The sequence below is a fragment of the Eumetopias jubatus genome, unplaced genomic scaffold, assembly GCF_037043125.1.
Source record: "Eumetopias jubatus isolate StellerSeaLion01/CBP00866 unplaced genomic scaffold, mEumJub1_p1.0 scaffold_12, whole genome shotgun sequence".
Taxonomy (NCBI): domain Eukaryota; kingdom Metazoa; phylum Chordata; class Mammalia; order Carnivora; family Otariidae; genus Eumetopias; species Eumetopias jubatus.
In genome coordinates, this window is record NW_028274818.1 from 53,236,242 (window position 1) to 53,256,820 (window position 20,579).

At 36.5% G+C, this 20,579-nt stretch overlaps 1 protein-coding gene across 1 annotated transcript in view; it reads left to right on the top strand.

The window, feature by feature from the left end:
- The window catches only part of SLC9C2 (solute carrier family 9 member C2 (putative)), a 103,925-nt gene that overhangs the window by 49,822 nt on the left and 33,524 nt on the right, over positions 1 to 20,579 (top strand). Inside the window, 5 exon segments of the mRNA XM_088017018.1 lie at positions 8,838 to 8,935; positions 9,863 to 9,982; positions 11,118 to 11,316; positions 12,262 to 12,450; positions 14,693 to 14,842. Of these exon segments, the coding sequence (XP_087873144.1) occupies positions 8,838 to 8,935; positions 9,863 to 9,982; positions 11,118 to 11,316; positions 12,262 to 12,450; positions 14,693 to 14,842 (756 nt within the window).

Genomic DNA, 20,579 nt, shown 5'->3' on the forward strand with positions numbered 1-20,579 from the left:
GGCAAAATTGGTCAGAAGAGACAAAGAAGGTCACTATACAGTGGTAGAGGTACAAATATATCAAGATGATATAACATCTGTAAATATAAATGCCTAGCACTGGAGCACCTAAATATTTAAAACAAATATTAACAGAACTGAAGGGAGAAATAGATAGCAATAAAATTATAGTCAGGGACTTCAACATCCCACTTTTAACATTGGTTAGATAATACAAACAAGAAAATTAACAAGCAAACAGTGGATCTGAATAATACTTATAGATCAAATAGACTGACAGACATATACAGAACATTTCCTTCAACACACCAAAATACATATTCTTCTCAAGTTCACATGGAACATTCTCCAGGATAGATCATATATTGGATCATAAAGCAAGCCTTACCAAATCTAAGAAGATTGAAATTATATCAAGTATCTTTTCTTTATATCATTATAAAGATGGCATAAGACTAGAAATCAATGGTATAAAATGGTATAAATGGCATAAAACTAGAAATCAACAACAGAAAGAAAACAGAAAAATTCATAAATGCATGGAAATTAGACAACACAACTCCTGAACAACCAATGGGTCAAGGAAGAAATCAAAAGGGAAATCAGAAAATAACTTGACAAATGAAAATGAAAACACAATGTATCAAAACCTATGGGATGCTGCAAAAGCAGTTTTAAGAGGGAAATTTATAGTGATAAATGCCTACATTAAGAAAAAAGGAAGATCTGAAATAACCTAAGTACACATCAGGAAATTAGGAAAAATAACAATTTGTTCTTTGGGCCCATTTTTATGGTCCTAAATTTAGCAGAAAGAAGGAAATAATAAATGAAATAGAGACTAGAAAGACAACAGAAAAAAATCAATGAAACTTAAGAGTTGGTTTTTTGAAAATATAAGCAAAAATTGCCAAACCTTAAGCTAGAATAACCAATAAAGAATGAGAACTCAAACAAAATTATAAAAAAGTGGAGACAATACAAACTGACACCATGGAAATACAAATGATTGTAAGAGGTTACAATGAACAATTATAAGTCAAAGAGTTAGATAACTTAGAAGAAATAGATAAACTCCTAGAAATTTAGAATCTACCAAGACTGAATCATAAAAAAAGTAGAAAATCTCAGCTGACCAATAATGAGTAAGGAGATTGAATTAATAACACAAACTTCCCAGGATCCTCTTAATAGATGCAGAAAAAGCATTTGACAAAATACAGCATCCTTTCTTTTTTTATTTTTATATTTTTTAAAGATTTTATTTATTTATTTGACAGAGAGAGACAGCGAGAGAGGGAACACAAGCAGGGGGAATGGGAGAGGGATAAGTGGGCCTCCTGCTGAGCAGGGAGCCTGATGCGGGGCTCGATCCCAGGACCCTGGGCAGACGCTTAATGACTGAGCCACCCAGGCACCCCTTCTTTCCCCCCCTTTTTAAAGATTTTATTTATTTATTTATTTATTTATTTATTTATTTATTTATTTGAGAGAGAGCTTGAGTGAGAGAATACAAGGAGGAGGGGAGCACCAGAGGGAGAGGGAGAAGCAGGCTCCCCGCTGAGCATGGAGCCCAATGTGGGACTCAATCCCAGGACTCTGAGATCATGACCTGAGCTGAAGGTAGATGCTTAACTGATTGAGCCACCCAGATGCCCCTACAGCATCTTTTCTTGATAAAAACCCTGAAGAAAGTAGGGATAGAAGGAACATAACTCAACATCATGAAGGCCATATACAAAAGACTCACAGCTAATGTCATCCTCAATGGGAAAAACTGAGAGCTTTTCCCCTAAGGTCAGGAACACGACAGGGATGTCCATTCTCACCATTGTTGTTCAACATAGTACTGGAAGTCCTTGCTTCAGAAATCAGACAACAAAAACAAATGAAAGTCATACAAATTGGCAAGGAAGAAGTCAAACTTTCACTCTTTGCAGACAACATGATACTCTATGTAGAAAACTAGAAAGATTCCACCAAAAAATTGCTAGAACTCCTACATGAATTCAACAAAGTCACAGGATATAAAATCAACCTACAGAAATCTGTTGTCTTTCTATACACCAATAATAAAACAGCAGAAAGAGAAATCAAGAAATCAATCCCATTTACAATTGCACCAAAAACCATAAGATACCTAGAAATAAACCCAACTAAAGAGGGAAAAGATCTATACTCTGAAAACTATAGAAAACTTATGAAAGAAATTGAGGAAGACACAAAGAAATGGAAAAGCATTCCATGCTCATAGATGGGAAGAACATTGTTAAAATGTCTATAGTACCCAAAGCAATCTACACATTCAATGCAATCCCAATCAAAATCCCAATTAAAATAACACTAGCATTTTTCACAGAACTAGAACAAACAATCCTAAAATTTGTACATAACTACAAAAGACCCTGAATAGTCAAAATAATGTTTTTTTCAACAAAAAAGCAAAAGCAAAGTGGGAGACATCACAACCCCAGACATCAAGCTGTATTACAAAGCTGTAATCATCAAGACAGTATGGTACTGGCACAAAACAGACACATAGATCAATGGAAGAGAATAGAGAACCCAGAAATGGACCCACAACTCTATGGTCAGCCAATCTTCGACAAAGCAGGAAAGAATATCCAATGGAAAAAAAGACAGTGTTTTCAACAAATGGTTTTGGGAAAACTGGACAGCAACATGAAAAAGGATGAAACTGGACCACTTTCTTACACCCTACACAAAAATAACTTCAAAATGGGTGAAAGACCTAAATGTGAGAAAGGAAACTATCAAAATCCTAAAGGAGAACGCAGGCAGAAACCTCTTTGACTTTGGCCATAGCAACTTCTTACTAGACACATCACCAGAGGCAAGGGGACAAAAGCAAACTATTGGGACCTCATCAAGATAAAAAGTTTCTGCACAGTGAAGGAAATAATCAACAAAACTAAAGGCAACAGACAGAATGGGAGGAGATATTTGCAAATGACATATCTGATAAAGGATTAGTATCCAAAATATATAAAGAACTCATCAAAATCAACACCCCCCCAAATAAATAATCCAGTTAAGAAATACACAGAAGATATGAACAGATATTTTTCCAAACAAGACATTCAGATGGCTAAGAGACACATGAAAAAATGCTCAACATCACTCATCATCAGGGAAATACAAATTAAAACCACAATGAGATACCACCTCACACCTGTCAGAATGGTTAGAATTAACAACTTAGGAAATGACAGATGTTGGCAAGGATGCAGAGAAAGGGAAACCCTCTTACACTGTTGGTGGGAATGCAAACTGGTGCAGCCACTCTGGCAAACAGTAAGGAGGTTCCTCAAAAAGTTAAAAATAGAACTACCCGAGGGGTGCCTGGGTGGCTCAGTCGTTAAGCATCTGCCTTCGGCTCAGGTCATGATCCCAGGGTCCTGGGATAGAGCACCGCATTGGGCTCCCTCCTCAGTGGGAAGCCTGCTTCTCCCTCTCCCACTCCCCTTGTGTTCCCTCTCTTGCTGTGTCTCTTTGTCAAATAAATAAATAAAATCTTAAAAAAAAATAGAACTACCCTAGATGCAGCAATTGCACTACTAAGTATTCATCCAGAGGATACAAAAATGCTGATTTGAAGGTGCACCTGCACTCCAATGTTTATAGCAGCAATGTCCACAACAGCCAAATTATGGAAAGGGCCCAGATGTCCATCAACTGATGAATGGATAAAGAAGATGTAGTATTTATGTACAATGGATTATTACTCAGCCATCAAATAGAATGAAATCTTGCCTTTGCAATGATGTGGATGGTACTAGAATGTATTATGCTAAGCAAAATAAGTCAGTCAGAGAATGACAAATATATGATTTTACTCATACATGGAGTTTAAGAAACCAAACAGATGAACATAGGGGAAGGGAAGGAAAAATAAGATAAAAACAGAGAGGGAGGCAATCATAAAACACTTAACTATATAGAACAAACAGGGTTGCTGGAGGGGAGGTGGGTGGGGGGATGGAACAAATGGGTGATGAGCATTAAGGAGGACATTTGTTGGGATGAGCACTAGGTGTTATATGCAACTGATGAATCACTAAATTCTACTCCTGAAACTAATACTACACTATATGTTAAGTGACTCAAATTTAAATAATAATAAAAAAATAAACCCCCCCAAAGAAAAGCACAGGACCAGATGGTTTCACTGTGAACTCTAACAAACATTTTTAAAAAAGATTTTTATTTATTTATTTTAGAGAGACAGAGTGGGAGGGGGCAGGGCAGTGGGAGAGGGAGAGAATCTCAAGCACATTCCCTGCTGAACATGGAGCCTGATGTGGGGCTTAATTTCACGACCCTGAGATCATGACCTGAGCCGAAATCAAGAGTTAGATGCTTAAACAACTGAGCCACCCAGGCGCCCCCTATCAAACGTTTTAAAGAAGAAATTTATACCAGTCCTCAAAGTCTCAAAAAATTGAAAGAAGGGAACACTCCCAAACTTATTTTATGAGGTTAACATTATCCTGATACCCAAAAGCCAGATAAGACACTATCTTTCTTATAAGAAAAGATAAATACAAATCAATACTGTTGAAAAATACAGATGCAAACATTCTCAACACAATACTAGCAAATGAAATTCAACATCACATTAAAAGGATCATGAACCATGATAAAGTGGGATTTATCCCTGGGATGCAAGGATGGTTCAATATCCACAATTCAGTCAAACACCACATTGGTAGAATGAAGGATAAAAATAATATGATTTTCTCAATAGATGCAGAAAAAGCGTTTAACAAAATTCCACACCCTTTCATGATAAAAACTCTCAGCAAATTGTGTACAGAAGAAACATACCTCAGTATAATGAAGACCATGTGCAACAAACCCACAGCTAACATCATACTCAATGGTGAAAAGTGGAACGCTTTCTTCCAAGATGAAGAACAAGACAGGGATGCCCACTCTTACCATGCCTATTCAACGTAGTACTAAAAGTCCTAGTCAGAGCAATCAGCCAAAAAGAAGAAAGAAAGAAAGAAAAGAAAGAAAGAAAGAAGGAAGGAAGGAAGGAAGGAAGGAAGGAAGGAAGGAAGGAAGGAAGGAAGGAAGGAAGGAAGGAAAGAAAGAAAGAAAGAAAGAAAGAAAGAAAGAAAGAAAGAAAGAAAGAAAGAAAGAGAAAGAAAGAGAAAGAAAAGGCACCCAAATCAGAAAGGAAGGAATAAAACTGTCTGTTTGCAAATGACATGATCTTACATATAGAAAACCATAAGGGGCACCTGCATGGCTCAGTTGGTTAAACAACTGCCTTTGACTCAGGCCAGAATCCCAGTGTCCTGGGTTGGAGCCCCGCATTGGGCTCCCTGCTCAGTGGGGAGTTTGCTTCTCCCTCTCCTTTTGCCCCTCCCCACTCATGATCTCTCACTCTCTCTCTCTCTCTCAAATAAATGAACAAAATCTTAAAAAAAAAAAAGAAAATCCTAAGGAGTCCACCAAAAAACTGTTAAAACTAATAAACGAATTCAGTAAATTTGCAGAATACAAAATCAACATAAAAATATCATTTGTATTTAAGTACATTAACAAGGAATTCTGTGATATAGAATTAAAGAAAATAATCCCATTTACAATAGCATCAAAATCAATAAAATTCTTAGAAATAAATTTAACCAAGGAGGTGAAAGATCTGTACAATGAAAACTATACAACACTGATGAAAGTTATTGAAAAAGACACAAGTAAGTGGAAAGATATGTTCATGGATCAGAAACATTAATATTGTCAAAACACCTATATTACCTAAAGCCATTATAGATTCAATGCAATCTCTATCAAAATACCAATGGCCCTTTTCACAAAAATAGAATAAACAATCCAAAAATGTGTATAAAACCACAAAAGAACCTGAACAGCCAAAGCAATTTTGAGAAAGAACAAAGCTGGAGGCATCACACTTCCTGATTTCAAACTATACTACAAAGCTATAGTAACCAAAACAGTATAGTACTGGCATAAAAACGGACACATAGACCAACAGAACAGAATTGAGACACCCAAAATAAACCCATGCATGTATGGTCAACTAATATTTGACAAAAGAGTGAAAAATACCAATGAAGAAAAGTTAGTGTTTTCAATAAATTGTGGGAAAACTGGGTATTCACATGCAAAAGAATGAAATTGGGCCTCTATCTTATACCACTCACAAAATTAACTCAAAATGGATTAAAGATTTAGATATAAGACTGAAACCATAAAACTCTTAGAAGAAAACATAAAGAAAAAGCTCCTTGATATTGGTCTTGACAACCAATTTTTTAATATGTTACCCAAGACACAAGCAACAGAAGCAACTGCAACTAAAAAAGCTTCTGAACAGTAAAATAATCAATAAAATGATAGGGCAACCTATAGAATGGGAGAAATGATTTGCAAACCATATGTCAGATAAGAGGTTAATATCCAAAAAATATAAGAAACTCATAAAAGTCAATAGAAAAAAAACCCAAATAATCTGATTAAAAATAGGCAGAGGACCTGAATAGACACTTTTCCAAAGAAGACATACAAATGGCCAACCACATGTAGAGGTACTCAACATAACTAATCATCAGGGAAATGCTAATCAAAACTATAATGACAACCTATGGAATGGAAGAAGTTATATTGCAAATGACATATCTAATAAAGGGTTAATATCCAAGATGTATAAAGCACTCATAAAACTCAATACCCCAAAAAACAAATAATCCAATTAAAAAATGGGCAGATGACATGAACAGACACCTCTCCAAACAAGACATGCAGATGGCAAACAGACACATGGAAAGATGTTCATCATCACTGATCATCAGGAAAATGCAAATCAAAACTACAGAGAAATATCACCTCACACCTGTCAGAATGGCTAAAATCAACACAAGAAACAATGGGTGTTAGTGAGGATGTGGAGAAACGGGAACACTCTTGCACTGTTGGTGGGCATACACTCTGGTGTGGCCATTGTGGAAAACAGTATGGAGGTTTCTCAAAAGTTAAAAATAGAACTACCCTCTGATCCAGGAATCACACTACTGGGTATTTACCCAAAAAATACAAAACCCCTAATTTAAAGGGATACATGCACTCCTATGTTTATAGCAGCATTATTTATAATAGCCAAGATATGGAAGCAGCCCAAGTGTCCATTGATTGATGAGTGGATAAAAAAGTGGTATAATATTGCTACAACATGGATGGAGCTGGAGAGTATAATGATAAATGAAGTGAGTCAGAGAAAGACAATACCATATAATTTCACTCATATATGGAATTTAAGAAACAAAACAAGCCAAGGGAAAATATAGAGACAAACCAAGAAACAGAACTATAGAGAACAAACTGAGGGGAGGTGGGTAGGGAGATGAACACAATAGGTGATGGGGATAAAGGAATGCACTTGTGATGACCACCAGGTGACTAAAATAACTTGAAAAAAAAAAGTATAATGAGATATCACATCACATCTGTTAGAATGACTATCCCCAAAACACAAGAGATATATGTTGACTAAGATGTGGAGAAAAGGGAACTCTTGTGCACTGTTGGTGGGAATGTAAATTGGTACAGTCACTACAGAAAATGATATAAAGATTCCTCAAAAAAATTAAAGCTAGAACTATTATATATTCTAGAAACCCCACTTGGTATATGTCAGAAGGAAATGATAATAGGATCTCAAGGAGATCTCTCTACTCCCATGTTTCTTTCAGCATTATTCACAATAGTCAAGACATGGAAACAACCTAAGTGTCCACTGATGGATGAATAAAACAAATGTTATTTATCTATCTATCTATCTATCATCTATCTATCTATCTATCTATCTATCTATCTATCTATCTATCTATCTATCTATCATCTATCTATCTATCTATCATCATCTATCATCTATCAACCTAATGGAATGTTATTCAACCACAGAACAGTCATTTGTGATTTGAGGACATTATGCTAGGTAAAATAAGTCAGACAGAGAAAGACAAATACTGTATGGTTTCACTTATGTGTGGAATATAAAAAAAAGAAAGTCAAACGCATAGAAACAGAGTGAAATGGTGGTTTCCAGGGGTTGGGAGGTAAGGGAAATGGAGGCAATGTTAACCAAAGTGTACAAACTTCCAGTTTTAAGATGAATAAATTCTGGGGCTCTAATATACAGCATGGTGACTATAACAATTCTATATTATATACTTGAAAGTTACTAAGAGAGTGGATCTTAAATCACACACAAAAAGTTGTAATTATGTGAGATAATGGATGAGTTAACTAATCTTACTGTGGTAACCATTTTGCAATATAGATGAGTGTATCAAATCATCACATTATACACCTTAAATTTACACAATGTTACATGTCAATTATATCACAATAAAGCTAGCAAAAAGGGAAAAAAAAGAACACAATTTACTTTTCTCTCTTGGTAGTTCTTTAAGAAGTTGAGATGATTAGTTAACCTTTGAATTAATACTTTGCACTATCCTGCTGCAGAAAGATGCTGCTATGATGCTGTTTATATTACTAAAGAAAACTCTTTGACTTGTATAGATTTTGAGTTTCTGAAGCTAGGAAACTTGGTATCTTTTATTGCATCCAGGATAGTACTTTACAAAAAAATGAATATTCAGGAAATATTCATTCAATTTAGAATGAATTTTTTTTGCTGCTACAGGATTTTTCTGGTAAAAGTATATTTTCCTATAATGAATTCAGTACTAATAGTGAGGGCTATATAAAGGTAAAGCAGAATATATTATATTATATTATGTTTGGTCCTTTGTAATGTTTATTTAAAATTGTATGTTTAGAGTAGCTTTGAAAAACAGTGTAATGATGGAATCCTCAGTGTAGAGGCAGCCCGGATATTAATTGGTGCAACCAAAAGCTATTGCCCCATCCGAGGAAAGTAAGTATAATACTTCTTAAATTGTTATTTCCAAAATCAAATGGGTATATGGTAAAAAAAAAAAATCAAACTGAGAGTTAAACGTCCAGATTGATCAATCTATTTATCTCACTTATCTTCATCTATCTGTCCATCCATCCATATAACCATCTACTTCTTATTTTACTTGTTTACATTTTTTCCCACTGAAGGTTCATAACTTTGGTGTCATTAGGAGATTCTGGAGGAATATCTGACTACAGTGTAATTAAGTAAGAGACTAGGGGAGCCATGAAAGAGAATCTATGTAATTTCATATACTATTATATTTATCTTTTCATTATATCATATTTACTAAGTTACTGGATAAGGTAGGTAGGGAAGCCTGGAGCCTGCCATTAGTCAGGTGGAGCAAGCCTTGAAGGAATTGACCCAACTGATGGACCTTGGCGATGCAATTAAATTTGATATGAAAAGTTCAAGTATCTTGGAGATACATCTATATCTGGTCATAGTCCTGGCAAGCATTCGCTAATGGATGATCCAAGACAAAGCTTGTGGGGGCAACAATGATAGGAAATCCTGCCAGGTGATAGTAACATTTCAGCAGTCTGGTAATCTATCTGGGAGATCTAACATCAGTTCCTAAAGTTTGGGAAGGGTAGGGCCTTGGAGAGGCTGGAGCTAGGCGAGGCATAACAAAGGGGAGCTTGATTCTGAACCCCAAAGAATTGGTCTGGAGAAGCTTTAATTATGTTCTACCTCAAGTCAAGAATGGTTCCAGGGACAGAGGCAACAGAGGTTTCCTGTACCTGACCGTGGGTGGGTAGGTGGATGGAAACAGAGGCTCAGGACAGAGCATTTTTAATAAGCTTTCCCTTTTTATATTACCCCAAAGTATAGCACTTTATTTTTATTTTAACATATATGTCTATTTTTCTCTGTTAGATTCATGAGTATTTATGATGTTTCAAATTATGTAAGAGCTAGAAGTTGGCTTATCAAGTTTAAAAACATGTTAGCTTTCTTGGAATATCATAAAGATAAGGCATCTCTTATTATGTATGGGTAAGTAATTGTAAACCTTTAATAGCAATATACCTAATAATATGACCTTTTCCACATTGTCAACATTGATTACATTGATTTTCTTTATTAAAAAAATTAACTAATATTATGGTCAACTCTTATTGATCGAGTGGTGAAGGAGCAGAGCACTTGCTTCTCTTCATTCTGTTTAAGCAACTTTGTTGATACCCATATTAGTGGGTAGGATGAAGAAACAAGGACTGGTCATATTTGGACTCTTTAAGTGGCAATTGCCATGTCTTGGGGTCATATTACAAACTGGACTGCTTTCATATTCTTCTGGGTATAACATTGAGCAGGGGAGAGAAATATCAAACTCATGGCCTACATTTTCCTCTCAAATTCATCTGTGCCATGGGGTGGTTCTGTTAATGTCCATAACTAGGAAAAACACAGCCTTAATAATACCTGTAACCAATTTCCCAAAATATCACAAGATACAGATTTACCTAACTTGTGTAAACTCTTTGCTTGATGATAAGTTGTGAACTTAGAGCTGGAAGACAAGACAAGGTTTTTCTATTAACAAAAGATATATAAATATGAGAAATATCAGAGAAATTCATGCTACTAAATTTTGAGTGTTGACATACCTTTCATAACAAATCCTGATAATTTTTAAACTTTTTTCCATGTATTAAGTTTAAAGAGAAATATAAGGAATTAAAACCCTAGGGTTTTGACATATATCTAGATAACCACTTTTTGTTAGGCTCTACTTAGGATGGATTGGAAAAATTAAAAAAAAATATGTCATGGTAATTACTGAATAGAATGTTTCCTGTTCTTACTTTTAAGTGATGCTGATTTTTTTCTATATTTACTTATTTCTTGCTTTTGATGAATGAATCTTTGCCTTGTTTCCTATGTACTATTAGACTTGATTTTAAAAAATGCTCCCCATCCTGATATAGATTAATAAGAGCTATATTTTTATCTTTCTTCATGATGATTATTATGTACAGAAAGTATGCTTTAGTTTTCTGCTTATTTATTTTATATTTTTATACTCTTTTTCAAATTAATGATTTGTTAGAACAAATGTTGAACTTCAGATCACAACTGTTATATTTTTAAAGTGATCTAACATTTTATTGGTCTCTTTTTTTCCCAGGAATAATAAATTTCTGCTTTTTGTGTATCACATGGTATTTTCAGAAGAATTTGAATATGCAGGACATGTTATAACAGTAATGTACATTTATCCTATTATAATGCATCTATGGCCAATGGCAAGAGAGTTAAATGTGTCAGCACTTATATCAGTAAACAACTATTTTGTATTTTTATACATATTTCGATCAGCACTGAAGGTACTGTTTAAAATAAAATGTATCCAATGAAAAGAACAATTCAGATATCTTTGAATCTATTTTTGTCATATTGAAATAATTTGATACTAGAAGCCATTTGCTGTAATAGTTGATAGGATCCTGGAATTTTAGTAATCTTTTTTGAATTTTCTGAGTTTAATAATTTAATCAGTAGAATAGTCATGGTCTTGGATATCAGGTAAGATAAGTATCATAAATAGTGGAGAGAATCCCAATGACATGCAAGAGAAATGGAAATCCAGATGGAAAATACAAATGGTTGTTTCCCTCAAATACTCTCTATAATGATGCAAAAAGCAAATAAGTGAATAAACCCAAATTGGTTTGCTAGGTTCTTGTCATGAGAACTACTTTTTTTAAATTTATTTATTTATTTATTTATATTTTAGATTTTATTTATTTATTTGTCGAGAGAGAGTGGGGGAGAACACAAGCAGGGGGAGTGGCAGGCTGGGGGGAGAAGCAGGCTCCCTGCTTAGCAGGGAGCCTGGTGTGGGACTCAATCCCAGGACCCTGGGATCATGACCTGAGCCGAAGGCAGACACTTAACTTACTGAGCCACCCAGGCGCCCCAAGAACTACTTTTTAGGATAAATTCTTCAAAGATGATTTGTCAGCATTACTGTTTTCATACTTTGTTATTAATAGTGTTGCAATGATTCTCTTTACTGTTATGTTTAACTATTTGCTTTTGGCATTTCAATTTCATTATAGATTATGTATATTTTGAATCAAATTATGATTTTGATGTTGGAGATTAAAAATATTTGTTTGGAACTCCAAATGAATAACTTAAAACTCAACTTTTGGATTACAACTCATTTGTAGTTGAGGACTGAACTGTTAATTTTGAAGACCCATCCCCTCCCCCATCACTGTATAGATACTATGAAATAATGTACATTCTGTTTGTTTTCTAAATAGATAGTAATTTTGAAAAGGAAATATTTTCATCAACATTGGAATACTTTGGACTTTCTTATCATGCTTCTTGGAATCATGGATATCTTTTGTATATACTTTGTCAAATTGAGACCAGACAACTTTGTCCTTATTCAGATTACAGTAATACTAGGATATTTCAGAATAATCAGGTTTATTCCTTTCATCAAGGTAAAACATCACGCTTCTAAATATTGGGTTTTTTTTTCTACATTGTTAAATGTGTTAAGAAACCTCATTATTTTGAAGGAAACAAGAGAAGGAGCTGTTTTCTGGAATGCTGTCTCTACAGGTGTCTACCTGGTTCACCCTCTCACCTTCTCACAGAGAATGCCTTCCCTTACCACGCTGTGTGGTCCCCCCACACATACCAGTTTCCCACCCCATCTTCCTGCCCCCTGCACTTCCTTAAGGTTTAGTTTTTCCTCATAGCACTTGTTACCTTTGTACTGTATGTTGCATGTACTCTCCATGAATTAGGGATCTTTGTATGGTCACTGATGTAACCTATGGCTCTAGAATGATGCCTAGCATATAGTAAGTTCTTAATCAAATATTTGTTGAGTGAAAGAATGAAAATGTTGGTGCCACTTGAACCATGGTGACCCAGAAACAAGTTTTCTAGGCTTTAGTAAAATTTGCTCATAAAGGCCTAACTGTGCAGAAGCATGAAAATATTTTCTCTACAAGCCATTTTTATATAGCATACTGCCTATGGAACTTAAATTTTGCTGTGTCCTTTAGTCTTTATAGCAGCTACTATTCCTTCTTTCCACACCTCTGGTTTTGATTCTGAAGGTAGATTTTCAGATTTCCAGTCTCAGCTCTTAAACCTTTCTTTCCAAAGAAGTTATCTTATATAAGCTTTTAACTTGGGAGCTTTAGATGATTTCATTTACCACTCCATTTTTTTTTTGAGTTCTTTAATTCTTATTATGTCAAACAAGTTTATTGGTATGTGTTGAAGTTATGAAGGATTAATGTTAAAAAAAAAAAAACAACTGCTGAAAACTCTGGTGACAAAAGAGATTCATTAGAATCCTCCAACTATTCCCATTCTCCAAGAAGTTTAGTAGTCTCGTAAAGGCAGAATTGTTTGAATGCTCAGACTTGTACTTGCAGACTTTTTGTCTGTTCTTTCCTTGATTCTATATCATTGTTACCAAGCTTTGGTGTTCAAAAGCGTTACTATGCAGAGTTGTATACATAAACCCTACTCTAAGGGGTAATTTTGATTATTTGTGATTTTTGCTTTATGAGCTTAGAGCCACGTGTCTACATAAGGTATAACCCCACCATAACACAAAGTACACTAGAAATCAGGATGTGTAGTATGAGTCTAAGTCTTAAAATGGAAAGGAGAAGCTTCCTTAGGTAATCAGTTTTTATACAGAGATTGGATGCAGATGCAGGTAAAATGATTATTGTAGAGTAATACTTTGTGAAATGTCTCTCTGAGGGAAGTAAAGATTTAAAGATGTGTTATTGTGGAAGTCAACTCTATTCAGAGTGTGAACCAGTTGCTACTTCTGTCCAGCACACTTTGACAAATCTCCATGAAGTATACTTAAGGAATTAATATAATCAGGATTAATATTTTCTATTGAGCACTTACTATGTTCCAGGAACTGTGCAGAGCACTTTATATACATTATCTAATTAAATTATTGCAATAGCCCTGTGAAGTAGGTGTTACCACATATAAAGTCAGGTGCTCTAATAGCCAGTCTCAGTACAATGTGGCTTTCAAAAGAAGCCTATACTGGAGAGCTTGGAAGAATATTGGAGATTTTTACCTTAGATCCTCTTAGGAACAGCTCAGGGGGTGTCAGTGCATTATGGAACGACACTTTGTAAAAATCCTCTTTGCTATCCCTCCCTCTGGCCAAACAGCATAAGAACAGCTAAAAATCTCTTCTTTCTCTGCTCTTGTAATTCCTTTGCTATGATGTTATTTTGCTCTTCTCACCTTCCTCCTCTGTGACCTGGTTCCTCACCATCTGCCCTGCATTCTGACCTGATTCTGTCTCTGTGATTGACTGTATTGGTTGTGAGGGGCTGCTCCGTCGGACTTCGGGTACTGAAGTATTACTACCCTCATTTTACAGATGAGGAGACAGAATCCTCAAGGTCACAAGTAACTTGCTCAAGTCATAGAACTGGTGAATAGGAGAGCTCTCACTTGAACCTCGGAGGGTTTATATTTAAAATCCCATTTTCTTTAGTCATGACACTCTCTTGCCTCAGCTTATGGTTGGAGAAATTTAGAGCTAGGAAGTATCTGAGAATTTGCATTTCTAACAAGTCTCTGGGTAATGTCACTGCTCCCCAAGATGACACTTTGAGAACACCTGCCTTTGAGGGTGCTTTTCCTCATCAAATTTTCACACTTTTTTTCTCTTCATTGTTCCAGATAATAATCCCACTACTGATAAATATTGTAGATGTGCAGATCAAAAAACGCCTCCGCTTGATGTATAGTATTACAAAAGGTTATGTCAAAAGTCAAGAGGATACCAAATTTCTAATAAAACAAATTTCCAGCCGAGAATCAATATATCAGGTGAGAGACAAGATTGGGAAAACAATCACTTGGGTGTAGTCATATCTTTTAAGACTACTTCTACATGTATTTGATCCAAGAGATAAATTGCGGCAAGTGAAGGGGATTCAATTGCTTATTATGTTATAAGAGGTGCTGCAGAGGACAGTCTTCGCTCTTTAAATGTCAGGTGTCTTTATCAAACTCGTTTATGATCTTCACAGAGGAAATCTACCCTTCAATTTTTTCTGGATGCAGACTAGAGATTCGTCTGCCTTTGTAACACTCTCTAAAGGGTAGGGCAAATTGGAAAAGGCTTCGTGCAGGAATCAAAACTCATGAGTCTTCAAAGAAAGGGTAGGTCTGTAGTGGAGAGGAAGAGAGAGGGAAAGAGAAGAAAGATTTGACGTTGAAAACTCGAAATGCTGGTGCTGAAGAATGGCTGAGTAGTAGTATGTATGTATGTATGTATGTATGTATGTATGTATGTATTTATTTATTTATTTAATCATTCAAGACCCTCCTTATTTCCAGGCAGCATGAAGTAGGTACCAAATGGGAGATGAGGATGTGAGCATACTAGGCACTCGAAGATGGAGTGAATCAGCTCCTGACTTGGTTCCCTCATGCCAGGCTGTCCACCCAGGACCCTCTGCAAACTAGTAACGTTTCAAGTTTCACATGTGACTTTCTGCTTAAGAATATTCAGTGGCGGGGCACCTAGGCAGCTCAGTTGGTTAGCTGAGTACAACTCTTGATCTCAGCTCAGGTCTTGATCTCAGGGTTGTGAGTTCAAGCCTGCGCTGGGCTCCATGCTGGATGTGGAGCCTACTTTCAAAAAAAAGAAAAAAGAATATTCAGTGGCTCTGCATGGCCTGAAGGGTAAGGTCTTTGAATCCAAATATATATATGTAGAGAGAAGAGAACGCAGAAAAGATGGTAAGAGAATAATCATGCAGAATTTTACAACTTGAAAGTAATAAAATTCAAGAAGTAAAAGTATCCCTCCCTGCCCTCCACACTATCGCTTCCCAGACACAGCCCCAGAGTAACCATTCTTTTTTTTTTTAAGATTTTATTTATTTATTTGTCAGAGAGAGAGAAAGAGAGAGAGAGTGAGCATGGCAGGCTGAGGGAGAAACAGGCTCCCTGCTGAGCAAGGAGCCTGATGCAGGACTCGATCCCAGGACCCTGGGATCAGGACCTGAGATGAAGGCAGGCATCCCCATAGTAACTACTCTTGTGTTAATTCCTCTACTGTTTGCCATAATAATTTTAACAATGTGCACATGTATTTTATTCTTGATTTATTATCTCTAAACAGCCTTTATTTACTCTCTGCCATGAAGTACAGAGAGCTTAGAATATTGCTTTAGCCTTTTCTTTTTCTCCCCATCTTAAATTTTTGGAGCAATTACTTTTACAGAGAAAAGGTTTATAACATTTACATTTTATTATGTAAGTATAATTATGTCTTTATTTTTTTCAATAAATGACTCCATACATGGAAAACTAAAAAACAATCTTTACTTTGTTGTGATTATATAAATATTATTCAGTGTAGACCCTATCATTTGATTCAACCCATAACAAAAGAAATATGATCAGTATCATTAAACATCTACTACTTGAAAGAGACTCTTCTAAATGAAACAGTCAAATGGATTAGTTAAAAAAATATTTTTTTAAACTATCTTCCTCTCTTCCTTTAGCTTATATTCCTCAGCCACCCTTTCTGGAGTCCCATGTGAGCCTCCTTTTTGCTTTCCTTTTTATCATGCTAGATTATGCCCATAAGTAATTTTTTTTCATAGGTGATGTATGGGCTAACACATGAAAAAATCTTTGTATTTTGCTCTCATAATTGATCCTTTCACTGTCCAAAATTATTTTCTTAAAGATATTGCCATCTGTCTTCAGCATTGATGTTATAAGTCTGATTTTACTTGTGCTTTTGTAGGTGACTTTTTTCTCTCTGTGTTTAGAGGCTTATAGGATTTTCCTCCTTGGAGTTCTGAATTTTTACCAGAATGTGTCTAGGTGTGATTTAAAAAAAAATGGGGGCATCTGGGTGGCTCAGTTAGTTAAAGGTCCAAGTCTTGGTTTTGGCTCAAGTCATGATCTCAGGAGTGTGGGGTTGAGCCTCACCTCCAGCTCAGTGCTCATGGGGGAGTCTGCTTGAGGATTCTCTTATTTTGCCCCTCCCCCTACACATGCACGTGCATGGTTTAAAATAAATAAATAAATCTTAAAAAAATTATTGGGGTGTCTGGTTGGCTCAGTTGGTAGAGCATGGGACTCTTGTTCTTGGGGTCTTGGGTAGGAGACATAATTTAAAAAATAAAAAAATAAAAAAAAAATATCCTATGCAGCACTTGTTGGAGCTTTCATAATCAGAAGATTGCCATCTTTCTTCCATCACCTCTTTGATTATTCCATCCTCTTGGTTTCCGTTTTCTCTTTTCAGTATCATTTTTTTATTATGTTAATCACCATTCATTACATTATTAGTTTTTGATGTAGTGTTCCATGATTCATTGTTTGCATATAACATCCAGTGCTCCATGCAGAATGTGCCCTCTTTAATACCCATCACCAAGGCTAACCCATCCCCTCACCCACCTCCCCTCTAGAACCCTCAGTTTGTTTTTCAGAGTCCATCACCTCTCATGGTTCATCTCCTCCTCCAATTTCTCCCCTTCATTCTTCCCCTCCTGCTATCTTCTTCTTCTTTTTTTTTTTTTAACATATATTGTATTATTTGTTTCAGAGGTACAGATCTGTGATTCAACAGTCTTGCACAATTCACAGCACTCAACATAGCACATACCCTCCCCAGTGTCCATCACCCAGCCACCCCATCCCTCCCACCCCCCACCACTCCAGCAACCCTTAGTTTGTTTCCTGAGATTAAGAATTCCTCATATCAGTGAGGTCATATGATACATGTCTTTCTCTGACTGACTTATTTCGCTCAGCATAACACCCTCCAGTTCCATCCACATTGTTGCAAATGGCAAGATCTCATTCCTTTTGATGGCTGCATAATATTCCAATGTATATATTTACCACATCTTCTTTATCCATTCATCTGTCGATGGACATCTTGGCTCTTTCCACAGTTTGGCTACTGTGGACATTGCTGCTATAAACATCGGGGTGCACATACCCCTTTGGATCCCTACATGTGTATCTTTGGGGTAAATACCCAGTTTGAACACTTTCTGATCTTCAAGTACTGTGATTGCTTCTTTTCATTGAAACTGGTTCCCCCCCCACCTTTTTTAAAACAAATGGGATATTCCCTTGAATCTCTTTTATTTAAAAGTTTTTTGTTTCTTGTGTTAGTTCTGCTTCCTTGAGGTTCATTCTTCTACTTGTCACGTTTGGTTCTTGTCTTTCATCCTGTTTTACCTGTCCCATGTTTGGTGACTTTTGCTTATATTTTCAGATGTGTAGATGAGGGGTCCAAAGTGAACAGTATCAATAGCTGAAGGGCATTTTCTCAGCCCAAGTGAGACTCTTGATTTTTTATTTGTTTGTTTGTTTATTTATTTACTATGTTCAGTTAGCCAACATATAGTACATCATCAGAGAGCCCAGATCTAATGATTGTGTGTGTATACACAAAATCAGGAATGGACTGGGGGTTATATCTTCTGCTTATTTTGCCCATTTTTTTTGTGATGACTGTGAGTTACCTCAGGCCCTCAGCCAAGAAAGAGAGGCTCTTTCCTTATTAAATCCAGGAGAGGGAAAGAGGCTGCGAAGATACCTACCCTAATGTTTTATTTTAATATCTAAAACACACAAGAAGATATATTGTTAAATATCTTTAGAATTTAAAATTTTCTTTTTTAATCAGGGACCACTATAGGAAGAGGATAGCTGAATTTTAGCAAATCATCTAACATCTTTCATGACATCCTTATAGATAGGCTAGAGAACTATTCTCTGGATTTATCAAGGAAGTATCAATTATTGGATCAAATGTGCAAAAGAATTCTATCTTGTTGATTTACTTTGAATATTAGAGAAGACAAAAGAAGCACAGAAAGTCTAGATGGATCTATACTAGAAAGATAGAACTATTCATGGGAGAAAAGATTTCAGAAACGGGAAGAGGAGGGAAGAAAGCAGCAGTCAGTGGTGGGAGGTAATGTGTTTTGAGGAGTTTGGGGGAAGGCATTGACATGTGGGGGTGCTTACCTCAAAGTGTAAGAGATGAAACAAATTCCCCTTTGGCATTTATAAAGGAGACTTCAGGAAAGATTTAAATGTTTTTTTTAGTGAGATGTGTTTAGTTCTCAAACTTGTGTTTATTCTGAAAGTGACATGGTTCGAAAACTGACCAGTGGCAGCTCACTTAGAGGAGTCACATGTATGCCCAGGCTTTAATGATTATGTTCTATGTGTGGGTAGGAGTCAGTTTCTGTGCTCTCTTGTGCAGGTCTTTCTATAACATTGTTACGGAGTTGCTATCAGTCCAGTTTGGTTTGAAGGGGTCTTCACAGCTACCTATGCCCCTGTGCAAGCAGGGCGGGGCCACGGTGTGTGGGTGCGGTGGGCAAGCCATTAATTTGGCAGCTTCCCAATATTGATTTGGTGTTATCAAGTGAAAAGAAACAATTTAATAAAAACTGTGTACCTCATTCTTATATTCAAAACAAGGGATTTATTACATGTGATTTTCCTAGACCAAAACAACAGCAAAAACTTAACTTTAGCTACTTAAAGTTTAGATAACAAGCCAGCAGGGGCACCTGGGTGGCTCAGTTGGTTAAGCATCACACTCTTGATTTTGGCTCAGGTCATGATCTCAAGGTCTTGGGATGGAGCCCCGTGTTGGGCTCTGTGCTCAGCGGGGAGTCTGCTGGAGATTCTCTCCCTCTCTCCCTCTGCTCATGCGTATGCACACACACTCTCTCTAAAATGGATAGATAAATCTTTCTTTAAAGATTTTTATTTATTTATTGGAGATAGAGAGAATGAGAGAGAAAGCACGAGAGGGGGCGCAGAGGAAGAGAGAGAGAGAACAAGCTGGGAGATTGGCAGAGAGAGAGGGAGAAGCAGGCTCTATACTGAGCAGGGAGCCTGACCCGGGCTCCATCCCAGGACCTCGAGAACATGACCTGAGCCAAAGGCAGATGCTTAACCAACTGAGCCACCCAAGTGCCCCTAAAATGAATAGATAAATCTTAAAACAAAACAAAACAAACAAAAAAACAAGCCAGTAAAATAGCACTGTGTTCGTTACTCTTCCCTGTAAATAGCACTATGCTGTGTGTATCATCTGTACCTGACAATCCTGGGGAACTGCCTGTTGTTTGCTGCCAGGGCTGTTGGTGTGGCCAAGTGCAAGCTCCAGAAAGATTTAAAGTTGGAGAATAAGCTCTACAAAGAGCAGTGCCTGGGGCATGGTGGGCATTTGACCAATACCCACTGTAGACTGAATACAGCTTACACCATGGTTAGCCCTGGAGTAGAGCTATTTCTTAGTTATGTCAGGAGTTATCCATAGGAAACATGAACTAATCAATACCATCATTTCTCATTATTTCCCTTGTTTTTATGTTCCTGATAGACTGGCTGCCCAAAGAGCGGCTCAGTGGGCTCTCTCTTAACAAAGCTCTGTCTGTGAGAATTCTCCTTGGTGCACAGTAGAATGCACACTAATCTTTTCTGAGAAAGGCTGGGTCCAGTACTTATGCAAGCTACTGACTGCACACTATTCATTGTAATATGAGTGGGAACACGG